The sequence below is a fragment of the Microcebus murinus genome, chromosome 5 (assembly GCF_040939455.1).
Source record: "Microcebus murinus isolate Inina chromosome 5, M.murinus_Inina_mat1.0, whole genome shotgun sequence".
NCBI classification, from domain to species: domain Eukaryota; kingdom Metazoa; phylum Chordata; class Mammalia; order Primates; family Cheirogaleidae; genus Microcebus; species Microcebus murinus.
Window position 1 is genome coordinate 38,203,497 of NC_134108.1, and position 26,295 is coordinate 38,229,791.

At 34.4% G+C, this 26,295-nt stretch overlaps 1 protein-coding gene across 1 annotated transcript; it reads left to right on the forward strand.

Annotated features, from left to right (window-relative positions):
- Positions 1 to 608: 608 nt before the first annotated feature.
- SERINC1 (serine incorporator 1) lies at positions 609 to 26,221 on the forward strand. Its single transcript, XM_012777543.2, has 10 exons — positions 609 to 766; positions 12,448 to 12,609; positions 14,905 to 15,074; positions 15,981 to 16,060; positions 16,307 to 16,444; positions 18,154 to 18,323; positions 18,434 to 18,524; positions 21,985 to 22,129; positions 22,238 to 22,468; positions 24,633 to 26,221. The coding sequence occupies exons 1-10, from the start codon at positions 728 to 730 to the stop codon at positions 24,766 to 24,768; spliced, it is 1,362 nt and encodes a 453-aa protein (XP_012632997.1). The 5' UTR covers positions 609 to 727; the 3' UTR covers positions 24,769 to 26,221.
- Positions 26,222 to 26,295: the final 74 nt, after the last annotated feature.

A 26,295-nucleotide genomic window follows, 5' to 3' on the forward strand; every position in this document is an offset into this window, starting at 1 on the left:
AATTATATGTTTGAATTTTTATAATTAGCATCTCTCATCTAGTTTAACATTTTTGAATGTGCAAACTTCTTGTAACACTTCAATAGGACAAGAAAATTTAAAAAATGTGCCTCAAAAGCAAACAGAAGTGATATAGAGAACTGAAAACACCCAGGTGAATATAAATGTCCCATTAAAACTTGTCCTGGGCAGTGGGCTGCAGGATTAAGTTGCGAAAGTAAGTGAAAAAAGTAGATGCAAAAGTGAGAGAAATGGGAAATAAGTGGAGGTGGAGCGGATAAACACTAGAAAAGAAGCAACTCCCCCAAAAAGCAGTACGAAAGGTTCCTCTGATATGGGAAGGCAAAACATCAATCACCACCGCAGCTCTGTGAGCTACTAATGTCCAAATTCAAGTAAACGGTAAAGGCAGGTTTTTCCTCACGTCGTATTCTTAAATTTGGCAAACTACCGCCACCCCTGCGTCAGCCACAAGTTTCTCCCCGGCATTCTTAAGGAAATCACCTGGAGAGCCGTCTCCCAGCCCAGGGACGCGCATGCGCAAGCTCAAGCACAGCGCTCTCCACGCGTCACCCACGCTTTCAAGCCTGGAAGGAAGTGACGCACAGCTGAGGGGCGGGTGGGCTCTGCGCCGGAAGTGTCTTGCAGATAGTAAATAAGCCCCAAAAGGCCAAAGAAACGCTGTCTCCATCTTGTCTGCACCCGCGGCTACTGCGACGTTGCGGAGATGGGGAGCGTCCTGGGGCTGTGCTCCATGGCGAGCTGGGTAAGGTGATTTTTTGCAGCCCCCGGGGTGCTAGCGTGAGAGGCGGAAGAGAAGGCAAGCGGGGATGGGTGAGGTTTGTCGGCAAGGTGGTACCCCACCCAGTATGGAGTGCCTTCAGTCCCATTTTCTTTTCTTCGCCACGGGTCACTCCGATTCAGCTTCAGGGCCTTGGGTCTTGCGAAGGACCATGGTGGCCGTAAAGTGCAGTGGCGATGGGAAGATGACCCAAATGGAAGAAGTAGCGGGAGCTAGTAGTGCCCCTCCCCCACCCTTCCTTCGTGAAAACTGTCTCCTTTCAGGCATTTTTTGCTTTTTTTCTTTTGTATCTGCTTAGACCATCTCTACAAAAGTCTTTAGCTCCGTCTCTCTGTGGAGTACGCACTCTCTTCTCGTCATCTCTTCCCTGGCGACCTCAGACTGCAGCACTGTCATTCCCGGAGGCATGTTGGCCTCTTTGTTCTGTGGCGCAGACTATGATTAAGAAGTGCCGATTATTTGAGACAGCCTAGCCGTAATACTGATGCAGTAATACAGTTTTTGAAATGAGTAGTCCTAGCTCTGCCATTGGGTCTTCGGCTTAATGATATTAGTGAGTTACTGTGCTTCTCAAGTAATAATTTTTGCAGCTGAACAAGCTGGTCAGTTCTGTGGTATCAAACATCTTTTGTTTTTTTTAGACATAAAGCATGCGTGTGTAATCTGAAATTTCATGCTTATATGTACTCTGCATTTTAATTGAAGAGTTGTTAAGAATAAAACCATTTTCAGTATAGTGGCAAGATTTCTTGTTCCAGGTGGCACAAATTTTAGTTTACTTAAGGTAACCTCTCCCTCTTCCACAATAGTAGATAAAACATTAACAGTACAGTTAATAAAGATGTTTGTAATTTTGGGCTAGGTGTTGGGAGTCAAATCATATATCTTTAGTCTGATTTCCAAATTCCCTTTCTAACGATTGCTTATCTGACTTCCCACAATGATCCCATTTTATATGTGTATATATATCAACCAGCATATTTATTATTTTACATACGTTTTTATTTTACATCTTTTCAAAAAGGTTTTGCTATTACTTGAACTGTAAATGTTACATTTTAATATAATATGTGGAGGTTGTTACTCCATCCAGGCCATTTTCTTGATTCTGTTTTTATTTTTGTAGTTGGGCATGGAAACGTGGTGTGTTTTATTTTAGCAGGATATTAGAGAGTCTACTTTAGCCTACTGACAGTTTATACAAAAGAAGCATATTTAGTGTAATAAAAAGTATTGAAAACTAATAAGTGATTGTTATATAATATTATTTTCAATGTTTGGGGGGAAGATGTCATATAATTTAATTTATCTCAGAGTTTGTCCAGTATCAAATGGGCATGCTGTAGTTCTTTGTATAAGAGATTTAAAAGGAGGGATACATATTTTTTATTTTATTCCCTATCTCCTTTTTTGTCTGAAGGATGATTATCATTTTAAAGAAAGGTTTTAAGTATATTTGTATGTGTTTTAAGTCAGAAAGAAAATAGCTTTAGTGAACACCATGAAAAAAACTGTATTCTTATTAATACTTTTACATGTTGGATCACACCCTTTATTGACTAGAAGAACCTCCATGCTAAAATTGACACTACTTTTTAGTCGCTGTTAATACCAAAGTACATTAGAAAAGTCGTGACAAGGAGGCAGTTTTCTTCTGATAATTAGACATCTGGCAGATAGAGAAACTAGGTGGCCAAGGTTGCTCATCATGCTTCTGAGTCCTTGTGGTCTGTCGGAGAATTTATTTTATTTATTTATTTTTTGTTTTATTTATTTATTTAAAAGTGAGGATCTTGCTGTGTTGCCCAGACTGGTGTATGTTGGCTATTCATACGCGGAGTCATAGCATACTGCAGTCTTTAACTCCTGGGCTCAAGTGAACTCCTCTCCTCAACCTACCCAGTAGCTGGGACTACACACATGCACCACCTCACCCAGCTTAGAATGTATTTTAGAGTTTGCAGTTTCAGTCATTTTTCTGCCCTTTTCTTCCTTATGCCTTTGTCTCTTTATTGATTAATTGTTCAATTTTAGTGCACGCCAGTAGTAATTGAAGGAGAATTTGCTTTATGGTAAACAAATTACCTCTTACACATTCTTAATAGTATTTACTTAGAAGTTTTGGTGAAATTAAAATTTATTCAAATTTTCAAAAGTAGCTTCAGGTCATTAAATTAGATCAGGTAAGCCAGAATTAAAAACAAACCAACCTTGTGCTTTCTTAGTTCAAGTTTGTGCTAGTCAAATTTAATGAAAGTTATTTTCTTATAAAATAATTGTAGAAAATTTCTGAACTGTAAAAAAGTATAAAAGGAAAAAATTATAATAACCACTGAGCAAAGACAGGAATGTTAAATTGTTGATTTTTTGTTTGTTTGTTTGCTTTTTAAGAGGCCTAGAGTTAGAATGATCATAATCCTTGATTAATGGCAGTATCTTTATTGATATATATAGGGTTGTCTCTTTTTTTTTTTTTTTACTGGTAATTACTTTAAACATTATGATAAACATTTCTGGACCTCCCACTAAATCCCGTATTACCAGCCACATGTACCTATATGTGCTTTTCCCCCATCCCAGTCTCAACATTGGTGTAGTGAGTAGAACTGGCTTTTTGAATGCTTGAATCTTGAATGCAGTAACTATCATTTCTTTGCCCAAGATACTTAAAATAGTTAAATGGTTAAGAAGAAAGATCTAGTGATTTCTAAGTGCCTATTTTGTGCCAAACTATCCTAGATTTTTATTAATAAAATGACTTGTTTTGTAGAAATGATTTGTAGTTGCTATGAATGGTCAAGCAATACACAGTGCAAAGAAAGTAAAAATGTTCCTTCAAAATCCCACCACCAGTAACATTCCTTCTCTTTCCATGCATATATACAAATGGATGAATAGGAAAAAAATACTTTTTTAGGAATGGCAGCATGTTAAACATGTTTTTAAGCAAAGATTAAGTCTAATTTTTCTTGAATTTAACAAAAAAATAAAGGAATTGTTGAATGTTAAGTAAGAATTTCATCAGGAGATTCCTAAAATTCCTAAAAAGATTCCTCTGAGGGGTTGTTTTACCCGCCCCCAACCAGGGCATGGCATTTGGCAATGTCTGCAGACATTTTTCCTTGTCATGGCTTGGGGTGAGAAGTGCCACTAGTGTCTAGTGGGTAGAAGCCAGGGATGTTAAATATTCTTCAGTGTACATCACAGCCTCCAACAACAAAGAATTAATCAGTCCAAAATGTCAGGAGTGCCATGGTTGAGAAAGCCTGTTTTAAGCTTAAGAAAAAGATTGTATAAAACATTGAAAGTGGAGTAAATTTTTAAAGGACATTTTAATTTTAGACTCACTACTAATAAGGTGGAAAAAATTAATGTTCACTTGTCCTGCCATCCTAGTTCTTATAATTGTATAATTTTTAAATTCAAATCTATATACACGTAGTTCTACATGACTTAAGAAAAACAGTACACTGCCTCCATCTCTACCTCATGGGAGTAGTGTTTCTTTAGGTATTTATCACCATATTTCTAAATAGCATGCATATGTTGTATTCTTGGGGTTTTTTTGTTTGTTTGTTTTAGACATTGTCTTGTAACTATGGAACATGAAGGGGAAGAGTAGCAATCTTCCTTCATTTCAAATGGCCCTCATCCCCCACCCGCACCAAAATCACACACTCATGGTGTCCCTTTATCCCTTTATAACACTAATAATTTTGGTTAAATGAACATTATTGTAACTATTTAAATGAGCTATTATATGTAAAGCTATAGTAAGCACTTAAATGTGTTCTTTATTATTTTTATTACTGTGCAGTGCTCTTCATAGTTCTGCCATGTAATAAATATACAATGACTTTTCCTTTCACATACAACCTTTTTGTGCTGATTAGAGTTACTGCTTAACTTTAATTTCTATGTATGTAGTTCATTTAACCCCAGACTTTTCCCCAGCTGTATGCATCTTTCAGTAAGTTCAGATGCATGTGATGATTGATCTAGCCTTGGTGGTTATCTCTCCTGGAATCTTCTGTTCTAGTCTACTGTAGTGATAGTCACTGTTTTTATCCTGGATCTCATTTTGTCTTCAAATGACAATGTACATTGCCTCTCTTGGGTTGAAACTCTTTTTTTTCTGTATTCCTTGTTCTTGGTTTATAATCGTATTTTTGTGAAGTTTTCTTTGACAGAAGAGAGTAAGAGGTTTACTTATGGCCACAGAATTCTAGGTTGGAAGTCATTTTCCCTCAGAATTTTGAAGGCATTACTCCTTATAAGCTCATTTGTAGGGTTGTAGTGTTGCTGCTGGGTATTCTGAAATCATTTTGGGAACCTTTTCTATGTGGTCTCTCCCTCTTCCCCCACCCCATCAATTGATTAAATTTGAGTTCAGTTATTTTCTTCTCTGTATTTTCTGTATTCTGTGTTACTCAGTGTGCTTCCTGGACTGTAACTCTAGGTTTCTTGTTTCCTGTTGTACATCTCATTGGCTTTTTGCATTACTTTCTGAGAAATTTCATCGATTGTTTTCAGGACTTCTGTTAAGTTTTTAAACCTCTCTTATATCATTTTTGATAACCAAGAGTTCTTTCTTGTTCTCTGTTCCATTTTAATAGCATCTTGTGCTTGTTCCATGGAACACTATCCTTTCTTATATAATCTATTTGACCTATATAATATATTCCATAAGTATGTTAAAAATACTAGATATTTTTATGCTTTCATTTCTATTGCATAGTTTGTTTCCTTTAAGTTCCCCTACTTACCCCTGACTCCCACCCTTTTTATTCATGCTAGAGTTTTGCTCAATATTCAGTGGTTCTTGACTATTCATATTTAGGAATGAGACACTAAAGAGCTTGGTAGGACTTGTTAACTGTACTTTGCAGTGAAACGATTTGGCTGTGCCATTTTGTTGCAGAAGCCTAGTACAAGTATTTTTATCCAGGCCTCTTGATATATCCAGAGCGAACTTCCAATCTCCTGCCTGGGGAATATATCTGCATTCTGGGAGCCAAGTGGGAAAAGAATGGTGAGGTTCTCACATTTGGTGTATAAAATTTAATTTTATGTTTTTAGCTTGGTACCCATGTTGTCAGCTCTATTATCTATCTGTCAAGACCCCTGTTTTATCCTCTTTAGTTGGTTAGCGCAAGAAATGGAATGAAGTCTGGGAATCCAAACTACTCTTTGAAAAGATGTTCATACAATCATCCTGTTTTCACTCTACCTTCAGTATCACTTTAAGAGGTACCTGGTGCCATCAATTCCTGATCTTTTTTAGCATTCTGCGAAACAAATTGTGTTACTTGTTAACTTTCTCCTTTAATGACTTAGAATTCAGCTTTCTTGCTCTTTTAAGTCAGTTAATATTTTCTGCTTTTCACCTATTAGATTTGTTCCCCTGTTCTTTTTGACCTTTCAGTTTTATTCCTTCTTTAAAAAAAAAATCCATTTTTCAATTTATTGATGTTTCTATGGGGAGTATAGGTAAGTTCATATATTGTCTGCTATCTTTAACCAGAAGCCCTTTGTACTACTATTTTTGTGTTGCCATTATGGTTTACACCCTACAAACACTGTGTGAGGCCCAGCATTTGATGTTTTAATAAAGTTTCTAGGTAATTCTAATATGTGCTACAGTTTGAGAACCACTGCTCTAAACTTAAGTGGATTCAAAACTCTCCACTGTTCCTTTTTACTGTGACTTCTCCCTAATTTTTTATTTTAATGTCATCTCCTAATTAACCATATTGTCATCCAGTAGATTTTTCAAAAAAGATTTCATGGGTGCAGAAATCCCTGAGTTCTTTTATATTTAAAAATGCCTACTAAATTCTTGAGAAACGTTTTGGAATAGTATAATAGTATACTCATTTCCTTCAGAACATAAAGTTATTTTTCTGTCGTATTCAGTCTTACATCAGATTGCTATCTACCCCCTCCCAACACACTTCTGCCCATGTGCATGTGACTTATTTCTTCTAGTTGAGTATCTGAAGAGTTTACCTTTGAAATTAAATAATGAGATAAGTCTGACTTTAAATCTTTTATCACTTTTTTCTTCCCCCAAATAGTGTGTTCTTTTGGTCCACAGATTTATTTCCTCATCTAAGGAATTTTTCTTTTATTAGATCTTTGAATGTCCTTTTTTTCCTTTTCTTTTTGTTTTTATTTTTTAATGTTCTTTTATTTATTTAGAGGGTTCTTTAAGGACTTTTTTTTTTTTAGTAAAGTTATAATTTACATACAGTAAAATTCACTCTTTGTTGTATACAGTTCCTTGAGTTTTGACAAATGTATATAGTCATGCAACAACTACAGAGCAGTCATAATGCTCAGAAATTCTGCCATCCCAACCTTGGCAACCCCTGTTTTCTGTCTTTAGAGTTTTTTCCTTTCTAGAATGTCATAAATGGAATCATACAGCATATATAGCCTTTTGAGTCTGGCTTATTTTACTTAGTATGATTCATTTGAAATTAATTCATATTGTTCCCTGTATTAGTAGTTTGTTGATTTCTATTGTTGAGAAGCATTTTATGCTTCATTTTTATGAGAAGCATTTTATTTTAGATGTACCACAATGTGTCCATTCACCACTTGAGTTTTGATGATTACAAATAAAGTAGCTATAAGTATTCCCATAAAGGTTTTTTGTGTGATGGTAAGTTCTTATTTCACTTGGGTAAATATCTAAGAGTGGGATTGCTGGATCATATAGTAGGTGTATGTTGACTTACACGAAACTGCCAAACTGGTTTCCAAAATGGCTATACCATTTTTCATTCCCTAAGAGAATTCTAATTGTGCTGCATTCTTGTCAGTAGTTGGTATTATCGGTTTATTTGACTTTAGCCATTCCAGTATGTGTATAGTCGTATCTCTATGATTTTAATGTGCATTTCCCTAATAACGAGTGATAGTGAGTACTTGTTTTTATTTGTAGTCCATATGCCATCTTTGGCAAAGTATCTGTTCACAAACTTTGCCCATTTTTTAACTGGGCTGTTTGTTTTCTTATTACTGAGTTTTGAGAATTCTTTTTAGATTCTGGACACAAATGATTTATCAGATACCTTTCTTGCAAATATTTTCTTCAAGTCTGTGGCTTGCCATTTTTTTTTTCTCAACAGTGTCTTTCAAAGAGGCAAAAGTTCTTAATCTTGATGAGGTCCAATGTATGCATTTTTTTCTTTTGTGTTTTTTTAGGAAATCTTAATTTTTATATATGGTTTGATTATGGCGTAAGGTTAACTTTTGAAAAAACATGGATGTCTAGTTATTTCAGCACCATTGATTAAAAATTTCATGTTGACTTGTGTTGGTGTCTTCATCAAAACTCCCTTGGCCATGTTTGTGTGAGTCTATTTTTGAACTTTATTATGTTCCATTTATTTTTGTGTCTACCGTTTTGTCCATACCACTGTTTTGATTCTGTATCTTTAAAGTTTTCTTGAAATCAGGTCGTATGTCTTCCAGCTTTGCTTTTTGTCAAAATTGTTTGACCTATTCTAGTTCCTTTGCCTTTTCATACAAATTTTTGAAGCACCTAGTTTATTTCTGTAAAACTGCTGCTGGGATTGTGATTGGAATTGGGCGAATATATAGATCACTTTGGAAAGACATCTTAAAAATATTGAGTCTTCCAGTCCATGAACCCAGTGTATCTTGCCTTTTATTTAGGTTTTTGGTTTCTTTCACTAGTGTTTTATAGTTTTTATCATTTGGCATCTTGTATATATTTTGTTAGATTTATATCCAAGTATTTAATTTATGTTTCTAATTGTTTTTACTATTAATAATACATGGAAATATGATTGATATGTGTATATGGACCATGTATCCTGATATCTTATTAAAGTTACTTGTTGGTTCTAGTTGCATTTTTGTAGGTTCTTTGGAATTTTCTATGCAGACAGTTATGTGTGAACAGGGTAGTTTTATATCTTCCATTCCAATTTTGTATGTCTTACATTTCTTTTTCTTGCCACATTATATTGGCTAGCACCTCCACTGTGAAGTTGAATACAAATGGCCAGAGCAGATAGATATCTTTTCCTTGTTTCAGATCTTAACCACTTCAGTACCAGCGTTGACTATAGTCGATAGCCACAGATGAATGCGCACAGCGACTTTAGCAGACAGCGTGATATGACTTTTCTAATTTTTCATTTATCAAAATAAAATTGTGAACATTTAAAAATAACGTAATGAAAACATATATGTATATGTTACCTATTCTGATTTACATTACAAGTAAAGCTGCCTGTAAAGTAAAATAAGCTTTCAGTGCTTTAAAGCTTTCTTCATCACACAAGAGCAAAACAGATTCATCGTCAGTGCACAGCACAAACTGTCATGCGGACTAGGAGTGCCAGCTGTGGGCAAGGTTTCATGGCCAGCGAGCGTGGTACTGAAGTGGTTAAGGAGAAAGCATTCAGACTTTCACCACTAAGTATGAATGAGAACTATAGATATTATATTAGTAAATGCCCTTTCTCAAGTTGAGAGTGTTCTCTTCTATTCCTTGTTTGCTGAGCATTTGTATCATGAATAGATACTGAATTTTGTCAGATAGCTTTTCTACATCTGTTGACGCGACCATAATGCTTTTTCTTTAGTCTGTTAATTCAGTGGATTTCATTGACTGATTTTTAAAAGTAGAACCAGCCTTACTTTCCCAGACTAAACCCTACATAGTCACTATGTATTAGCTATCCTTTTTATATACTTTTATATTACTTTTATAGTTTGACTTAATAAAATGTCATGATAATTTTTATGTTTATATTCATGAGGGATTTGGGTCTTTTTTATGATGTCTTTGGATTTATTTTCAGTTATTCTGGCCCACTTTTTAAATAAGAAAAATATATATATTTACCCTTTCTATTGTTCTTCATTCCTTTGTGTGTTGATTCAGATTTCCTTCTGGTATAATTTTCCTTCTACTTTAAAGATTTCCTTCAATATTTCTGGTACTTTAGGTCTGCTAGTTTTGGAATCTCTGGTCTTTTCCATGTCTGAAAAATGTTTTTATTTTGCCATAATTTTTGAAAGATACCATCACTGAGTCCACAATTCTATGTTCAGTTTTTTCTTCCAGTGCCGACTTTTGGCTTGAAATGTTTCTTACTAGAAGTGTGATTTATTTGTTCCACGTATATAATGTGAATTTATTTTTTGCCTGCTTTAAGATTTTTCTGGTTATTGTTTTTAAGTAATTTGATTATGATGTGACTTGGTGTAGTTTTCAACATGTTTATCTTGCTAGGGCTTTGTTAAGCATCTTGATCTGTGAGTTTATAGTTTTCATTAAGTTTGGGAAAGTTTTGGTGGTTATTTCCTCAAAAGGATCCACTTGTCTCATTTCTCTAGTTTACTTCTCTCCAGTTGAAGTCCAAGTCATGAACTCTGTTTTCACTTATATTAAGCTGCTTGAAGTTGTTCGACAATGCTCTGATCCTTTATTTTTATCTCTCTTTCATTCTGGATCATGTCTATTGTTATGTCTTCAGGTTCATTAGTCTTTTCTTAATGTGTCTTAGTGGTGTTTGGGGGACTTAGATATTTTAGTTTTCATTTCTATAAGTTTGATATGGGTCTTTTATCTTTCATGTCTATCCTTAACATGATCAAGTGTTCCTCTGCCTCCTTGAACATGTGAAATACAGGTAAAATAATATTACAATGTCCTGTTTATAATGAACTCAGTCATCTATATCATTTCTAGGTTGGTTTTGACTGATCAGTTCTCATTATAGATTATATTTTCCTGCTTTTGCATGCCTGCTAATTTTTTATTAGATGTCATGTGTAAATTTTACCTTGAGTGCTAGATATACTTGTAAAGTATAAAAAGTATTCTTGGGCTTTGTTCTTGGATGTAGGTTATTTACTTGGAGAGAATTTGATCTTTTTGATGTTTGCTTTTAGGCTTTGTTAAGTGGAACAAGTCTTTAGTCTTATGGCTGATTTTTCTCCAGTACTGAGTAATAGTCTTCTAATATCTCTACCAAATGACTCATGGATTATAAGGTTTTTCTACTCTCAGTGGTAGAACTCCCAGATACCACCGTCTAGCCCCTTGAATAATTAATTCACATGATCAGTGCTCTGCTAGAGCTTGCTTTCTGTGTAGCTTTCTTTGTCCTCTCCAGGGTTCGGCCCCATGAACTCTACCTACTTGTGAACTCTAGCTGCCTTTGCTTCCCTGAACTCCTAACTCTGTTTCCTCCTAAGTCACATAGACTGCCAGGCTCTGCCTGGATCCCCTTCCCTGCACTGGACATTCTCTCCAGGCAAAAAGATTGGCCAGTCATAGGGCTGACATTGCCTTCTCTCAGAAATTACTACCCTACATTTCCTTTTGTTCGTTGTCTGAAAAACCATTCTTTAATATAATTTTTTTGATTGCTTAGTCTGGTCACTATTTGTCCATCTTGCCTGAATTTATGGTAATTATTCCAAGCCTTTTCAATCAGTAATTTTATTTTCAGCTATGTCTGTTTTGTTCCTTGATAGTTAACTTATTCTTTGATTTTCCCATTTTTGTTTTTTTCTTTAGCTCTTTAATTCACCCTTTCCATCTTGTTCTGTCTTTTTTCATTTTATTTTTGAGAATCTTTTTTTTTTTTAGCTTTTTGTTATTTTTCTGGAGCTTAAGTGAAATACTAGTAGAGAATTTCCTTTTCTTACTGATTGTGTTTATTTCAGACCATAATCTGCATGTCTTTTTTTTTATTCCTTTCTTTGAGGAGAGCTGTTTATTTTTAATTTTTGCTAGAGTATGTTTGCTTAGTTATCATGACCTTTAAGTTTCTTGCTGAAAATTAATATAAAGCAGTTCTGTTCCTACCTTATATCAGTTGCTTCAGTGTGGCTGGCTGCATATTCCTTTATTATGGTATCTAAGACTCTTTCCCCCCAGAGTTACAGGTGTAGGGCTGGAATGTCTTAGTTCATCCAGCTTCTGAAGTCTGATGGTGTGGTAGAGCTCAGTTCAGCTTATGGTCAGTCCTTAATAGAATACTTACTCTTTGCCCTTTTGAGATATTTATTGTTGAATACCCTATATCAATGTTCACCCCTCCTGGACAGGAAGATATCCTGTTCCCTTGGGTCTACTATTAGTAGAGTTTATTGGACAAAGTTAGCTAGCCCTAGTTGTTTACTTATCCTTTATGCCTGACTCTAGTTGTAGTTTTCATTGTTATTACCATCACCAAGTCAAAAGAGGGAGAAGATAGGGGTACCAATTCACTTTTTTTCCTCCCTGGAGGTATTGGAGAATTCTCAGAATTTTGTGGATTCACCAGTATGATTTCTGGGAACTAAGGGGCTAGGGCTGGAGTGTGCTTAGCAGCTATGCTTCTCATGATTATTCCATTTCTTTTCTTAGCCAAATTTTGGTTCTGGTGATGATTTCCTTTCCCTTTGTTGTCTTAACTAATTTATTCATTTTGTTTAGTATATAGTGCAAGGATTTTTTTGTTTGACTGTAGATAATGTATATGAATCAAATACCTTTGTCCCTTGGTAATTACTTTTCTAATTTTTTTTCTTTATTGAACAGGTAGAATGTAAATTTCCATTGTATTATTTTAAGCTATACTGATTTTTAATAATATTCTTTTTCCCAGATACCATGTTTGTGTGGTAGTGCCCCATGTTTGCTGTGCAGATGCTGTCCTAGTGGAAACAACTCCACTGTAACTAGATTGATCTATGCACTTTTCTTGCTTGTTGGAGTGTGTGTGGCTTGTGTAATGTTGATACCAGGAATGGAAGAACAACTGAATAAGGTTAGTCTTTTTTTCTTATTTATTAACTGAAGCTGTAGAGTGTGTGTGTGTGTGTGTATGTGTGTATGTGTGTGTATGTACACATACACAAAACTGATTTTGGAGTATTGAAAAGAGAATAATGTAAAAATAAGATACAATCCCAGTTTTAACTCATAATCTTTTAGGGAAGGCAAACAAAGGTAAGATAAATTAGCTTGTTAAATTTTATGATGGTGGTACAGAAAATGTGCTATATTAATATAAGGAAAAAAGTAATTCTAACCAAGTGTCAGAATGTCAGTGGGTTTCATGGAAAAAGGGTCATGCTGAGAATGATTTGAACTTTTGTATGCAAAGATTGGAAATACGAAGCATTTGAGTATAAAAGAGCTTTTTGTAAATAGTATCTGTGCTTTAGGTTAATTTGGTAATTAGGAAAGTATAGAAGTAAAACAGTTAAGTATGGAGGCTGTTGCAGTGGGGTAATCAAGAAGTATATAGAGGGCTGGAAATAGATTTTTCTGGATATGGAATTTACTGACCAAGTCTGGTATTTAAATATTGGCAGTGATAGAATCATAAATAACAACCAGGTTCTATTCCTAGAAAACTGGGAGGAAAGTGTTTCTGTTAACCTAGAAAGAAAAATTTTAAAACGTGGCTATATTTTTTTTCCTTCAGAGAATCAGGTTGTAGAAGGAGATGGGGAACATACAATAAATTTGCTTTCTAACATGTTGACTTGTGGAACTTGCTGTCATTTACATGTCTTAGTTCAGGCTGCTATGACAAGAATATGATAGGCTTAAGGCCAGGCGCAATGGCTCATACTTGTAATCCTAGCAGTCTGGGAGGCTGAGGTTAGAAGATCGCTCAGGTCAGGAGTTTGAGACCAGCCTGAGCAAGAGCGAGACCCCATCTCTACTAAAAATACAAAGAAATTAATTGGCCAACTAAATATATATATAAAGAATATGATAGGTTTAAATAACAGAAATTTGTTTCTCAATTCTGGAGGCTGAATGTCCGAGACCAGAGTACCAGCATGGTCAAGTTCTGGTGAGGGTGCTCTTTCTGGCCTTACCTATGGCCATCCTCTTCCTCACATTGCTGAGAGAAAGAAGCAGCAGCTCCTGTCTCTTCCTAAAGGCCACTGATTCCATCATGAGGGCTCCACCCTCATGATCTAATTACCTCCCAAAGACCCCATCTCTCAATAACCTCCCATTGGGGGTTAGAGTTTCAGCATTCAATCTAGGGTAGACACAAAAGTCCATAACAACATAAAGCAGGAAGTAGAAAACATGAGTGTGTAATTAATTCAAAAGAGAAATCAGAGCTAGCTCTGTCTTGGGGATAGAGATTGAAAATTGATGCCATGGAAGCTTATGCTGAAGACCATTCAGAATGAGCAAAGCTAGAACATTGCCAAAAGGTCTTACTTAAGGGAGTTGGTGGAAATAAGGGAACCTCTGAAGGAGCAATAGAAAAGAAGAACCAAGAGAATGTACAGGCTATAGGAAGAGTTTTAAGAATGACAGGGACAGTGTCTGTAAAAAAGAGATTAAGGAATGTGAGGATTAAGCAGTAGCCTTTGGGTTTGACAACTAGTACATGACTAGTATCTTGAAAAAGTTTCTTTAGCGTGCTGGGGGACTGGAAGGAGTGGGAGGAAATCATTCATATATATGTGTATGTATATATATATATGAATAATATATGTAGTTCTGAATAATAGTTTCACTTTTTTCACATACAAATTCTTTTTTGTGCTCTAATTCCAGTATGACTTTCTGAAATGGCCAACAGTCTTTTTTAAGATTCTGGGTTAAAACATGAAACTGCCAGCTGTTATGCTGTTGAGCCATATCCATTCATGATCAAAAACAGCACTTGTAGAATAAGGGATAAAAACTAAAAATTGATAGTAATACTGGCTTTGAAAAGCCATTATTCTCTTTAGTACTTAGAAGCAGAATTAGTTACTCCATGATTCTTTAAACTTTTATTGACTTTATTTTATACATGCAGTTCAGTATATCAGAGTTGAATGCAAGTTTTAAGAATTTAGCATAAATCTTTAGCTCAAAATAAGCATCTAGTTTAGGCTTGCCACTGGTAGTTTATAATTTGCTCACATGGAAGTTTAACTCTTTTTCATTTTATTTGATTAAACTCTATCAGACTCATCTGGATGGTCATCATAATCTGTAAACTTCCATTTTCCAAGCCTTATCTTAAACTATTTGATTACATAGATTTTTCGCCCAGTGAAAAAATTATGGTTCATAAACTTCTGTTTTGTTTTTCTAGATTCCTGGATTTTGTGAGAATGAGAAAGGTGTCGTCCCTTGTAATATTCTGGTTGGCTATAAAGCTGTATACCGTTTGTGCTTTGGCTTGGCTATGTTCTATCTTCTCCTATCTTTACTAATGATTAAGGTGAAGAGTAGCAGTGATCCTAGAGCTGCAGTGCACAATGGGTAGGTTTTCTAATAAACTTCAATATAAAAGTCTGGGAAGCCTCTTCTCAGTAATTTCTGGTCTATCTAAAGGAACTTTAAGGTGAAATAAACTTATATAATTTGTAGAATTATTTTGTCTATTCATGAATGACAAGATTTAAGAAAAACTTGTCTGTACTATAGAATGTCATACTTTGGGTATTAAATAATAGCCTTGATAATTAGTAATTAATTCTAATCTATATTGTTTTTTTATTTTTATGCTAAAAAAGATCTATTATATATCTCCCTTGATATAGAGCACCACTTCCAGTATTCTATTTTAATGTTTTGATTTAATATCTGCTATTGCTTATCTAATGACATGTGCTACTAAAGACAACGGGAATAAACAAGTGGGATATAAATACGAATGAAAAAATATGATGTAACAGGTTGATTTTGTTTATTTTGTTCCTTTAGTCATTGATTGTTTGAAAATATCAGCGTTTTGGATGGTGACATTGTGCATTTATTAAAACCATTTATTTGTACAATACACCTTATACCTTCACACGTTATCCCACTTGTGTTAAATAAACCTGTGATGTTCTTCACATGTTTAGTAGTGCTGGCAAAAAGAAAAAAAAAATAATGTGAAAAAACTGTGTAACATTTTTTTAAAAAAAATAAAAATAAAATAAAGTAAACCTGTGAAATGAAACTAATATTCTTATTTTATCATAATGAATCAGTGGAAAATAATATTTTATTAAAACTGTCTCAAAAGCAGTTTAATGTAATAGTCATTTTTTTTGATTTTCAGGATCTCAGAAAGAATAGAATAGTTACATAGAATGTAGCTGTTCTTTAAGATTCAGTTGTTTCATATGTGAAAATATTTGTTGAATAAATATTTATTAATAAGACATTTTTTTGTTTTAGATTTTGGTTCTTTAAATTTGCTGCAGCAATTGCAATTATTATTGGGGCATTCTTCATTCCAGAAGGAACTTTTACAACTGGTAAGAAATCTTTTTCTTAAATTGTTTGATGTGGATATTTTATAAAGAAATCCCAAATAATTGTTACGTGGAATAATAACTATAGTTTGTTTTTTGTTGCATTTTGTGTGTGTGTGTGTGTTTTCTCCCTTGTTTACATAGCATTTATATAAAATTTTATTTTCTCTTTTTACTGTGATTATGGAAAGGGCATAATAAAAGCCAAATCAGTCACTCACTTGTATGTGTGCTTTTTCTTTCTTTCAGTGTGGTTTTATGTAGGTATGGCAGGTGCCTTTTGCTTCATCCTCATACAGCTAGTCCTACTTATTGATTTTGCCCATTCATGGAATGAATCATGGGTTGAAAAAATGGAAGAAGGGAACTCGAGATGTTGGTATGCAGGTAAGCTTTTATCTCACAGAACAACTGCAAGAAGATGAGAACTTTGAAGATGAGACTAGATAATGTAGACTGTAGGAAAATCACTTAGGATTTTTATGGTCAGTTGTTCCGTGAAGAGGTTTTTAGTTTATACGTTTGTGGGTGGCATCATATCACATTATATCAGCAACTTGTTGAGCAGATCTTTGGCAAATTAACTGGGAATATACCCAAGAACCAGGAAAGAATCCAAAGGAACCTGAATAGCTAAAATAAATGTTCCAAAGCCTATTCTTGAAAGCATGTGTATTTTATAGTATTTCCTAGCCTACAGTAGGTTGTATGTAAAATATTAAAGGGAAGAGGACTGTTAGAAATAATAAACACAATGATACAATTCATAAACAACAACAAATAGAAAAAATACCAAAAGCCACTCCAGGACATTTTATATAACTGCAGAGGATGCTTTTACATGTATCAGTAACAGCTGAGGGAATTTCTATAGTAATGCAATTAATGATTGATGAGCTTGAGTCCTATAGTGTTGTACTCTAAATCAGGAATCAAAATATAGATGCTTACAGGGATAACAAGAATGAGGAAAGAGGACTAAGTTTGCACATACTCAATCTTGGTGCAAATAGTGGAGACTGTGAATGAATTGGAAGGTGTGAATGCCCTACTGTGCATAGCTACTGCACAGCTCCATCTTTTAGCTGCCTTGTGGGAATATAAACTCAGTATTGCCTAATTTTTCTTAGAAGAAGCCATAAATCTGGATTTTTTGTAGAAATAATCTGGCTTTCAGCTAAAAAAAAATTTAAAATCATAGTGCAGGCCAAGTTCAGTGTATCTGCTGGCTCAATGTTTCTCTTATACAACTAGTTTGTGGTGTTTGATCTCAGGGGTTTAAGGTCAAAAGAGTTTGGTGCTCAAAGAAATAAGCTTAGTCATTTGGAAACTTCACTTACATGGAGTACCTTATTCTTTAATACAAAGTCTAATGTAAGGGTTTCTGTCTGTTTTGTTCTCCCTGGTGTATACCCAGGGCCTGGAACATTGTAGGCATTCAATAAATATTTGTTAGATGAATACCCTGTCAGTGAGGCAAATCCATATAAATATTTGTACATTAACCCCATATTAGCACAAAGACTAAAATATTTTGTAGGTTAAAATTTATATAGAAAAATCTTAGGTTGACTTTTTAAATAATGACTTACTCTTGCATACTATATATATTTTTTAAGATTTTAGTTGGCGAAAAGCATCATTGTTTTGTGGGTTTAACATTAACTATGAAAATAATTTTGTCTGTTAATGCCCTTGTTTACAACTGAATAATTAGGGTTCTGTAGAAACCTGAAGTAGTATTCCTCTTACAGTTATTTTTCTTTATTTTAAAAATAATGGCCAATATATGTGAATGTGGTTTTTAAACTTTGCAATATAGATATTACTACTAATAAAAATCATAATAGTATGTTACTAACTTATTCTCCTTTAAAATATATAATAGTGAGCTTGTGCAATGACTATAGAATTCTTTAGCAATAAAGATCAAAATTAATTTTCTTCCCTGCTTTCATAGCCTGCATAGTGCTGATAACATTAGTTGCTTAAAACATATTTTTAAATAAAATGACATTGTTTATAAAACAGGTTCCATGCCTAATTCCTAATGTTTGTGATAAAAAGCTAATTATCCAATTATATTTCTTTCACAGCCTTGTTATCAGCTACAGCTCTGAATTATCTGCTGTCTTTAGTTGCTATCGTCCTGTTCTTTGTCTACTACACTCATCCAGCCAGTTGTTCAGAAAATAAGGCGTTCATCAGTGTCAACATGCTCCTCTGCATTGGTGCTTCTGTAATGTCTATACTGCCAAAAATCCAAGTATGCTCTTCATGGCATTGGTTTTTATGAAGCCTGTATCTTTCTAAGTTTTCAAAACTCTAGAATGATGTAACAATATTTATCTGTGTTGCTTAATTTCTTTTTTGTAGGAATCACAACCAAGATCTGGGTTGTTACAGTCTTCAGTAATTACAGTCTACACAATGTATTTGACGTGGTCTGCTATGACCAATGAACCAGGTATGTTTGTTTGTGTAATTTGTTTTTAATGAGTTCTGCAGTTTTCTTTCAGAGATTGTCAATTTTGTGAAATAAGCTACTTAAAAATAAGGCTTTCAGAGGAATAAGGAATATAAATAATACCATTTTCATCTTTATTACTTACTATTTTTAAAACTTTATTGCTAACAATCATGTGAGCCTTCAGCAAGTTGTAATCTTTTTGCTGGCAGAAGGTCTTGCCTGGATGTTGGTGCTTGCTGACTGATGAGGGTCGTGGTTGCAGAAGGTTGAGGTGGCTATTTCAGTTTCCTAAAGACAGTGAACTTGCTACATCAGTTATTCTTTCTTTCAAGAAATATTTCTGTGTAGCATGTAAGACTGTTTGATAGCATTTTGTCCATAGTAGAACATCTTCCAAAATTGGAGTCAGTCTTCTCAAACCTTGCCTCTGTATTATCAACTACGTTTATGTATTGGTCTAAATCCTTTTTTGTCATTTTATCAGTATTCATAGCATCTTCATCAGAAACAGATTGCAGCTCAAGAAACCACTTTGTTTGCTCATTTCTAAGAAGCAACTCCTCATCTGTTCAAGTTTGATTATGAGTTTGCTGCAGTTCAGTCTTCAGGCTCCAATTCTAGTTCTCTTGCTGTTTCCACCACATCTGCAGTTACTTCCTCCACTGAAGTCTTGAGCACCTCAAAGTCATCCATAAGAATTAACAACTTCCCACACTCTGTTAATACTGATATTTTGACCTCTCCCCATGAATCACGAACATTCTTAATGGCATCTAGAATGGTAAATCCTTTCCAGAAGATTTTCTGTTTATTCTGCCCACATCCATCAGAGGAATAACTATGGCAGCTATAGCCTTCCTAAGTGTATTTTTAAATATTAAGACTTGAAAGGCAGAATTATTCTTGATCTGTGGGCTACAGAATGGATGTTGTGTTAGCAGACACAAAACAACATTAATCTCCTTGTACATTTCCATCAGAACTCTTGGGTAACTGGGTCTATTGTCAGTGAGTAGTCATATTTTGAAAGGGATCTTTTTCTGAACTGTAGTTCCCACATTGGGCTTAAAATCTTCAGTAAAGCATGCTGTAAACATGTGCTGTCATCCAGGCTTTGTTTTCATTTATAGAGCAAGGCAGAGTAGATTTAGCATAATTCCTGGGGGCCCTAAGATTTTTAGAATGCTAAATGAACATTGGCTTCTACTTAAAATCACGGCTGCATTAGCCCCTTAGAGAGCCAGCCTGTCCTTTGAAGCTTTGGAGACAAGCATTAATATCTCCTCTATAGATATTTCTAGATGGCATCTTCCAATAGAAAGTTTTCTCTTCATTGAAAATCTGATGTTTAGTGTAGCCACCTTCATCAGTTATCTTAGCTAGATCTTTTGCATAACTTACTATTGCTTTTACATTGGCACTTGCTTCACCTTGCACTTTTATGTAAGGGAGATGGCTTCTTTCCTTAAACCTCATGAACTAGCTTCAAACTTTTCTTTTGGAACTTCCTCACCTCTCTTAGCCTTTGTAGGATTGAAGAGAGGTTAGGTTAGGGCTTTGCTGTGGATTAGGTCTTGACTTAAGAGAATATTATGGCTGGTTTGATCTATCCAGACCACTCAGACTTTCTCCATATCAGCAAGATGGCCGTTTCACTTTCTTACCATTCATATGTTCACTGGAGTAGCACTTCTAATTTCTTTCAATAATGTTTTCCTTTGCATTCACTGCTTGGCTAACTCCTTGAGCTAGGCAAGAGGACTGGCTTTCAGCTTATTTCGGCTTATGACATGCCTCCCTAACTAAACGTAATCATTTCTAGCTTTTGATTTAAAGTGAAAAACATAAGACTGGTCCTTTCACTTGAAGGCCATTGTAGAATAATTAATTGACCTAATTTCAATATTGCGTCTCGGAATAAGGAGGCCTGAAGAGAAGAAGAGAGAGAGAGACAGAAATGGCTGATTGTTGGAGCACTCATAACACACACATTTATTTCAGTTAACTCTCTTATATGGGCATGGTTCATGGCACCCCAAAGGAATGTTACATTGGTAACATCAGGACCACTAATCACAGATCACCATAAGAGATACAATAACAACAGACAAGTTTGAAATATATAAGAGTTAGAAAATGTGACACAGACACAGTGAGCCCATAATGTTGGAAAAATAGCAAAAATAGACTTTTTCAACAGGGGATTGCCACAAATCTTCAATTTATAAAAAGCACAATATCTGTGAAGTGTGTTGTTTTTTTTTAGGTGTAATATAATGAGAGGTGTGCCTGTATAAGAAATTGTGTGAGAATTACAAGAAGTGTATCCAGTTTGCATATTGCTTAAGAGCGATATATAGAAAGAAATAATAGCTCTTTAAAAACCTACTAATTTAACTGTAAATAGTATAAGTTTTTCACATTACTGAATTACTCTATGACTACCATGAAATTAAATATGATCATTGGGCTTTGTAATGAATCTTTTCATAAGCTGGTTATATAGCATTCCATGGGAATAAGAACCAATATAAGTCAATTAGGGGGAACAAATTATAAATTAATTACTATTTTTAAAAGGAAGAAAATGATGTTTTCTTCTAAAAAATTATAAAATATGTTATCTGAATCTCATTTCATTGAGTTTACAAACTCTGTAGATATTTTATAATAGGTACTTTGTCACTTGGATGAAGGTGGAGTTTTTTTTGTTTTTATATATTATAGAAACCTTCCTTTTCCTAGGTTAAAGTGGTTAGAAAAAATTATTAGTAATTTGCTTTAGAGATTAGCTTTATCCAATTGGTTTTAAGATCCGAATTATTTTCATTAGTAAGATGGAATTTGACAGATGTCGGAAAAAATATACTTTGGACCAACCCTACTTTAATTCTTTCTTACAAAAGAATAAATCTGAATAAATGTAGGTTGTTATGCCTTATTTGGTCATTCCTGCAAAGTGTTTGCTAGGGTTCTCATAACTGGTATTTTTTGTAAGCTGTCTTACTTTTTTAGCAATGTACTTTGACAAATATATAAACCTTATAAAGTCAGTATTATAATCTCTTTCTTGTGGTAGGAAAACCTAGTGCACTGTGGTTTAGAACACCTGCATTTTATTTCTAAATCTTTTAGAATTTTACTAACTTTGAACGGTCGTCTAATATTTCACCTATTTCCTAATCAATAAAGAGTTAATATATCTCTCAGTTCTCACATGTGGTTTAAAATTAAATTATTTAACTTTTTCAATCACTTCTATAAAACTTAAAAGGAAAAAACCTTTGAATTATTATTAATGCAAGTTATTTTCAAGTATTTTGGTGTTATATTTGTGCCTTTTGCAGTAAAATTTTTTGAATTTTCAAGGGTATAAAGAGTTAAAAAGAATTCATGCTGTAAAAAATAATTTTTATATTATTCTAACATTTTAATTTGGCCTTAATTTATGTTACAGAAACAAATTGCAACCCAAGTCTACTAAGCATAATTGGCTACAATACAACAAGCACAATCCCAAAGGAAGGTCAATCAGTTCAGTGGTGGCATGCTCAAGGAATTATAGGACTAATCCTCTTTTTATTGTGTGTGTTTTATTCAAGGTAAAAACTATGGAATTTTCTTTTAAATGAAAAGTCTAGCTATTTATGAATTGTTTCTTTTTAAAAATGCTCTTTTCCTTCTTTCTTCCTAAACTTTCTTTCATGCAGCATCCGTACTTCGAACAATAGTCAGGTTAATAAACTGACTCTAACAAGTGATGAATCAACATTAATAGAAGATGGTGGAGCCAGAAGTGATGGATCACTGGAGGATGGTGATGATGTTCATCGAGCTGTAGATAATGAAAGGGATGGTGTCACTTACAGTTACTCCTTCTTTCATTTCATGCTTTTCCTGGCTTCACTTTATATCATGATGACCCTTACCAACTGGTACAGGTACTTATATTTCATAAAAATTTTGGATTTCGGAATTCTGATAGATGTTTTAGGACTCTTTTGCAAAATGATGTGATATGAAGTACTTTTTTGCTTGTGATTTATTGTGATTTATTTCAAAATTTACAGCTAAATGAAAGGTGACCAGCATGAGGAATGCGAAGTTTATTACCTCTTTGCTTTAGCAGTAACAAAATCATTGAAATAGTTCCAAATCTTGAAGAGATTAAAATAAAATGTTTCATGAAACTAATACTTTTTTTTATGGAAATGTATGTTGATAGCTGATCTGCCATACGTTTATTTTTTTAATATTGTAAACTCATTCCCAACATACTGCAGTAAAGGGTACCTCTTTTTCTGTTTTGTTTAAACTTTGTCATTAAAAGTTCTGAAAATTATGAAATTGAAGTGTGAATACATTAACATAGATGGAGTCTTAGAATTCTTTAAAACTATAATTTATGCTTTTTTAAATCACTTCTAAATTCATAAACCTTTTTCTGATAAGAATAAGGTGGTGATTTGTAGTATTTTCATTTTTTTTTTTTTTTTTTTTTTTTTTTTTTTTTTTTGAGACAGAGTCTCACTTTGTTGTCCAGGCTAGAGTGAGTGCCGTGGCGTCAGCCTAGCTCACAGCAACCTCAAACTCCTGGGCTTGAGTGATCCTTCTGCCTCAGCCCCCCGAGTAGCTGGGACTACAGGCATGCACCACCATGCCCGGCTAATTTTTTTTATATATATATCAGTTGGCCAATTAATTTCTTTCTATTTATAGTAGAGACGGGGTCTCGCTCTTGCTCAGGCTGGTTTTGAACTCCTGACCTCGAGCAATCCGCCCGCCTCGGCCTCCCAAGAGCTAGGATTACAGGCGTGAGCCACAGCGCCCGGCCAAGTATTTTCATTTTTTAAAATTCTAAATTTGTCCAGAAGAAAGATTTGGTTAAGATTCAAATTGAACTGTATGGTTTTGGCAGTTTTTAATAATTTTTTAAACAATTTGTAAGGCTTTCAGTACTAGCAAAAGATGGAGAAGAAAAAATTATTCTTTGCTTTATTTCTTTAAGAGCAGCCTTTACTGATTTTTATTATTGAAAAGAATATATTTTTAAAAATTCTTACACTGTAGCATTTTAAGCTATAAGAATCCAAATAGTTCTTAGTAATTCAGGGCTTTAGCTGTTAGATAATACCATGTTTCCCCGAAAATAAGACAGGGTCTTATATTTTTCCTCAAGAAGACACCCTAGGGCTTATTTTCAGGGGATGTGTTATTTTTTTTAAGTACGGTATAGCAATCTACATTTATTCAAATATAGTTAAGTCATCATCTTCTGGAGCATCATCATAACTCTCCAAACCCCGAATTCCATCCTGAATTTCTTGTGACTCTATTTCCTTTAGAACCATTGGCCCCAATCTCTCATGTTAAGCACTAGAGCTCTCATGGGGCAGATGAGAAGGGCTGCTCATCTTCTTTACTGCTTCCCGACAGAATGCATGGGTTGTGCGGATAAGCTGCGTAGCCATGCTCGTCACTCGGTGTTATTTTCAGGGTAGGGCTTATATTGCACAAATGCTTAGAAATCCTGCTAGGGCTTATTTTATGGATAGGTCTTATTTTCGGGGAAACACAGTAGTAAATGTTAAGACTTTAGATCAAATGTTAAGACTTCAGATCAAAAAGATTTTTGGTATATTTCATTAACACAAAAAATCAGCTAACCTTGGTGGGATAAATTTCCTTCCCAGTCTCTTAAATCTGAGAAGGGAAAAGGTGGAGAGAGGTCAGGACAAGGGGGTATCATACACCTTGAACAATCTTTTATGTAAAAGTAATATTTATTCAGAGGTTACATTCTGTTTCTCTCCTATCTATCTAATAACATGCCAGAAATACATAAAGTGTCTCAGAGTAATATGCGAAATAACTATTTTGGAGACTTATGTGTTTGTTCTATTAAAAGAAATTACCAATTTTCACATTCACACTGGCTATTAAAGCAGTGTAGAAAGCAAAGTAGCAAATTAGATGCAGCAGCAATATCTCTTTATATCACAGATTATGTACAAAGAACACAACTGAATTAATGAAGTATCATAGCTTGGTGGCTGATAATCCAACTCCCTTTACCCTTTTTAAAAGTTTTCCCTTAAATTTTAGGTATGAACCCTCTCGTGAGATGAAAAGTCAGTGGACAGCTGTCTGGGTGAAAATCTCTTCCAGTTGGATTGGCATCGTGCTATATGTTTGGACACTGGTGGCACCACTTGTTCTTACAAATCGTGATTTTGACTGAATGGGACTTCTGGCATGAAAGTCTCACTTTGATCATTACTCATTTGAAAAAAATATTCCCAACTTTTGTAAAGTTGTGTGTGTACGAGCTTCCCATGTTACTTCTCCAGTGTTGTTCTGGCATGAATTAGATTTTACCGCTTGCCAATTATTATTTTCTTGCCAAGTGCATTGATAAGTGAATTAGAATGAATTGTAAAGGGAGAGTTTTATGAGTATGATGTTAACATTGTTAGGCTTATCCTCTGCCCTGTATCTGTGAAATTAAGAGTGAAAACAAAACTACTTGACAGTTTGAGTTTAAAATTGTGTTAGACCTTAAGCTGTTTCAGAAAGCATAAAAGCAAATATATGGCTGCCTTTTGAAATATTTGATATTTTGTCTTTCAGGAGACTGCAAAGAAGGTAGCTGTTGTAAAATGTCAGTTGTCTGAAAAATCTTTTAAGGTTTTTCCCTTGATATGAGAGTAAGGAACTTATAACATGAGTGTTTGCTGGACAGTAGTGTAGGTTTTATGTATGGAGGTTGAAGCACAGAGTCATTAAAGACAGGCTGGTGGTGATAGGTACTAAATTGAATACCCAGTGAGATTATAATCTTCCTTGGGTAGAGACGACTTTCACTAAAAAAATGAACTTTGTTTTGGTCATTATAAACCCATGCAAAAGTTTGGGTTCAACAAAGATACTAGGAACTGAAGGATTTAGACAAGGTTATGGAAAGGATAATCATGAGTTAGAAGGAAGTTATTGAAAGCCATTTGAAAGTTTTGAAAATCAAAGGTGGTAAATTTTTGAAAGGGCAAGAAGAAACTGCAAAATGCTAGACTTCAGTAGGTACTTAGATAAAATCTAATCCAGTTCTCTCATTTTAAAAATGAAGAAAATGAAGGTCAGACTTAAATAGCTCAATAGCTAATTAGTGGCAAAGCTGGGAAATTCCAAGTCTGCCAACAATACCTAGCATTCTCTGTGACATTTAAAAATAATTTCTATTCAAAATACATGCTTAATTGATTTTATCATTACTAGTGGATAATTTATGTGATGTGAATTGCTGATCTTCAGCATGCCTTCTGCCCATAAACTGAGGTCAGCAGAATGATGAAATATTTTAGAATAAACTCCTGCTTACAGTACACTACAGTTTAAAAGATGTTTAAAGTGCTTTTGTATTTACTTCCAAGTAGCTGAAATATGTAGATTATTAGAATCTTTCAACCTGAAAATCAAGCATTATGACAGTAAACTTAGGTAGAAACTCTTAGTTATTTGTTATGTGTCATTAGTGTCTAATTAAGCTTTTGAAATCTACATTTGCTGCTTTAAAAGTATTTATTAATACTTAATATAACAATTCAACTTATTCCGAAACCTTATTGTGTGTGTTGATAGTGTTCCACGATTTTGAATGGCTGTGTTTTATCTCTAAATAAATAAATTCAGAGAAAGTGTGCAGTATATTGATTCTTTTAGCAACTCAGATTTAGGTGGCTGTAGTAATACTCAGAACTTGAAAGTAATTGCC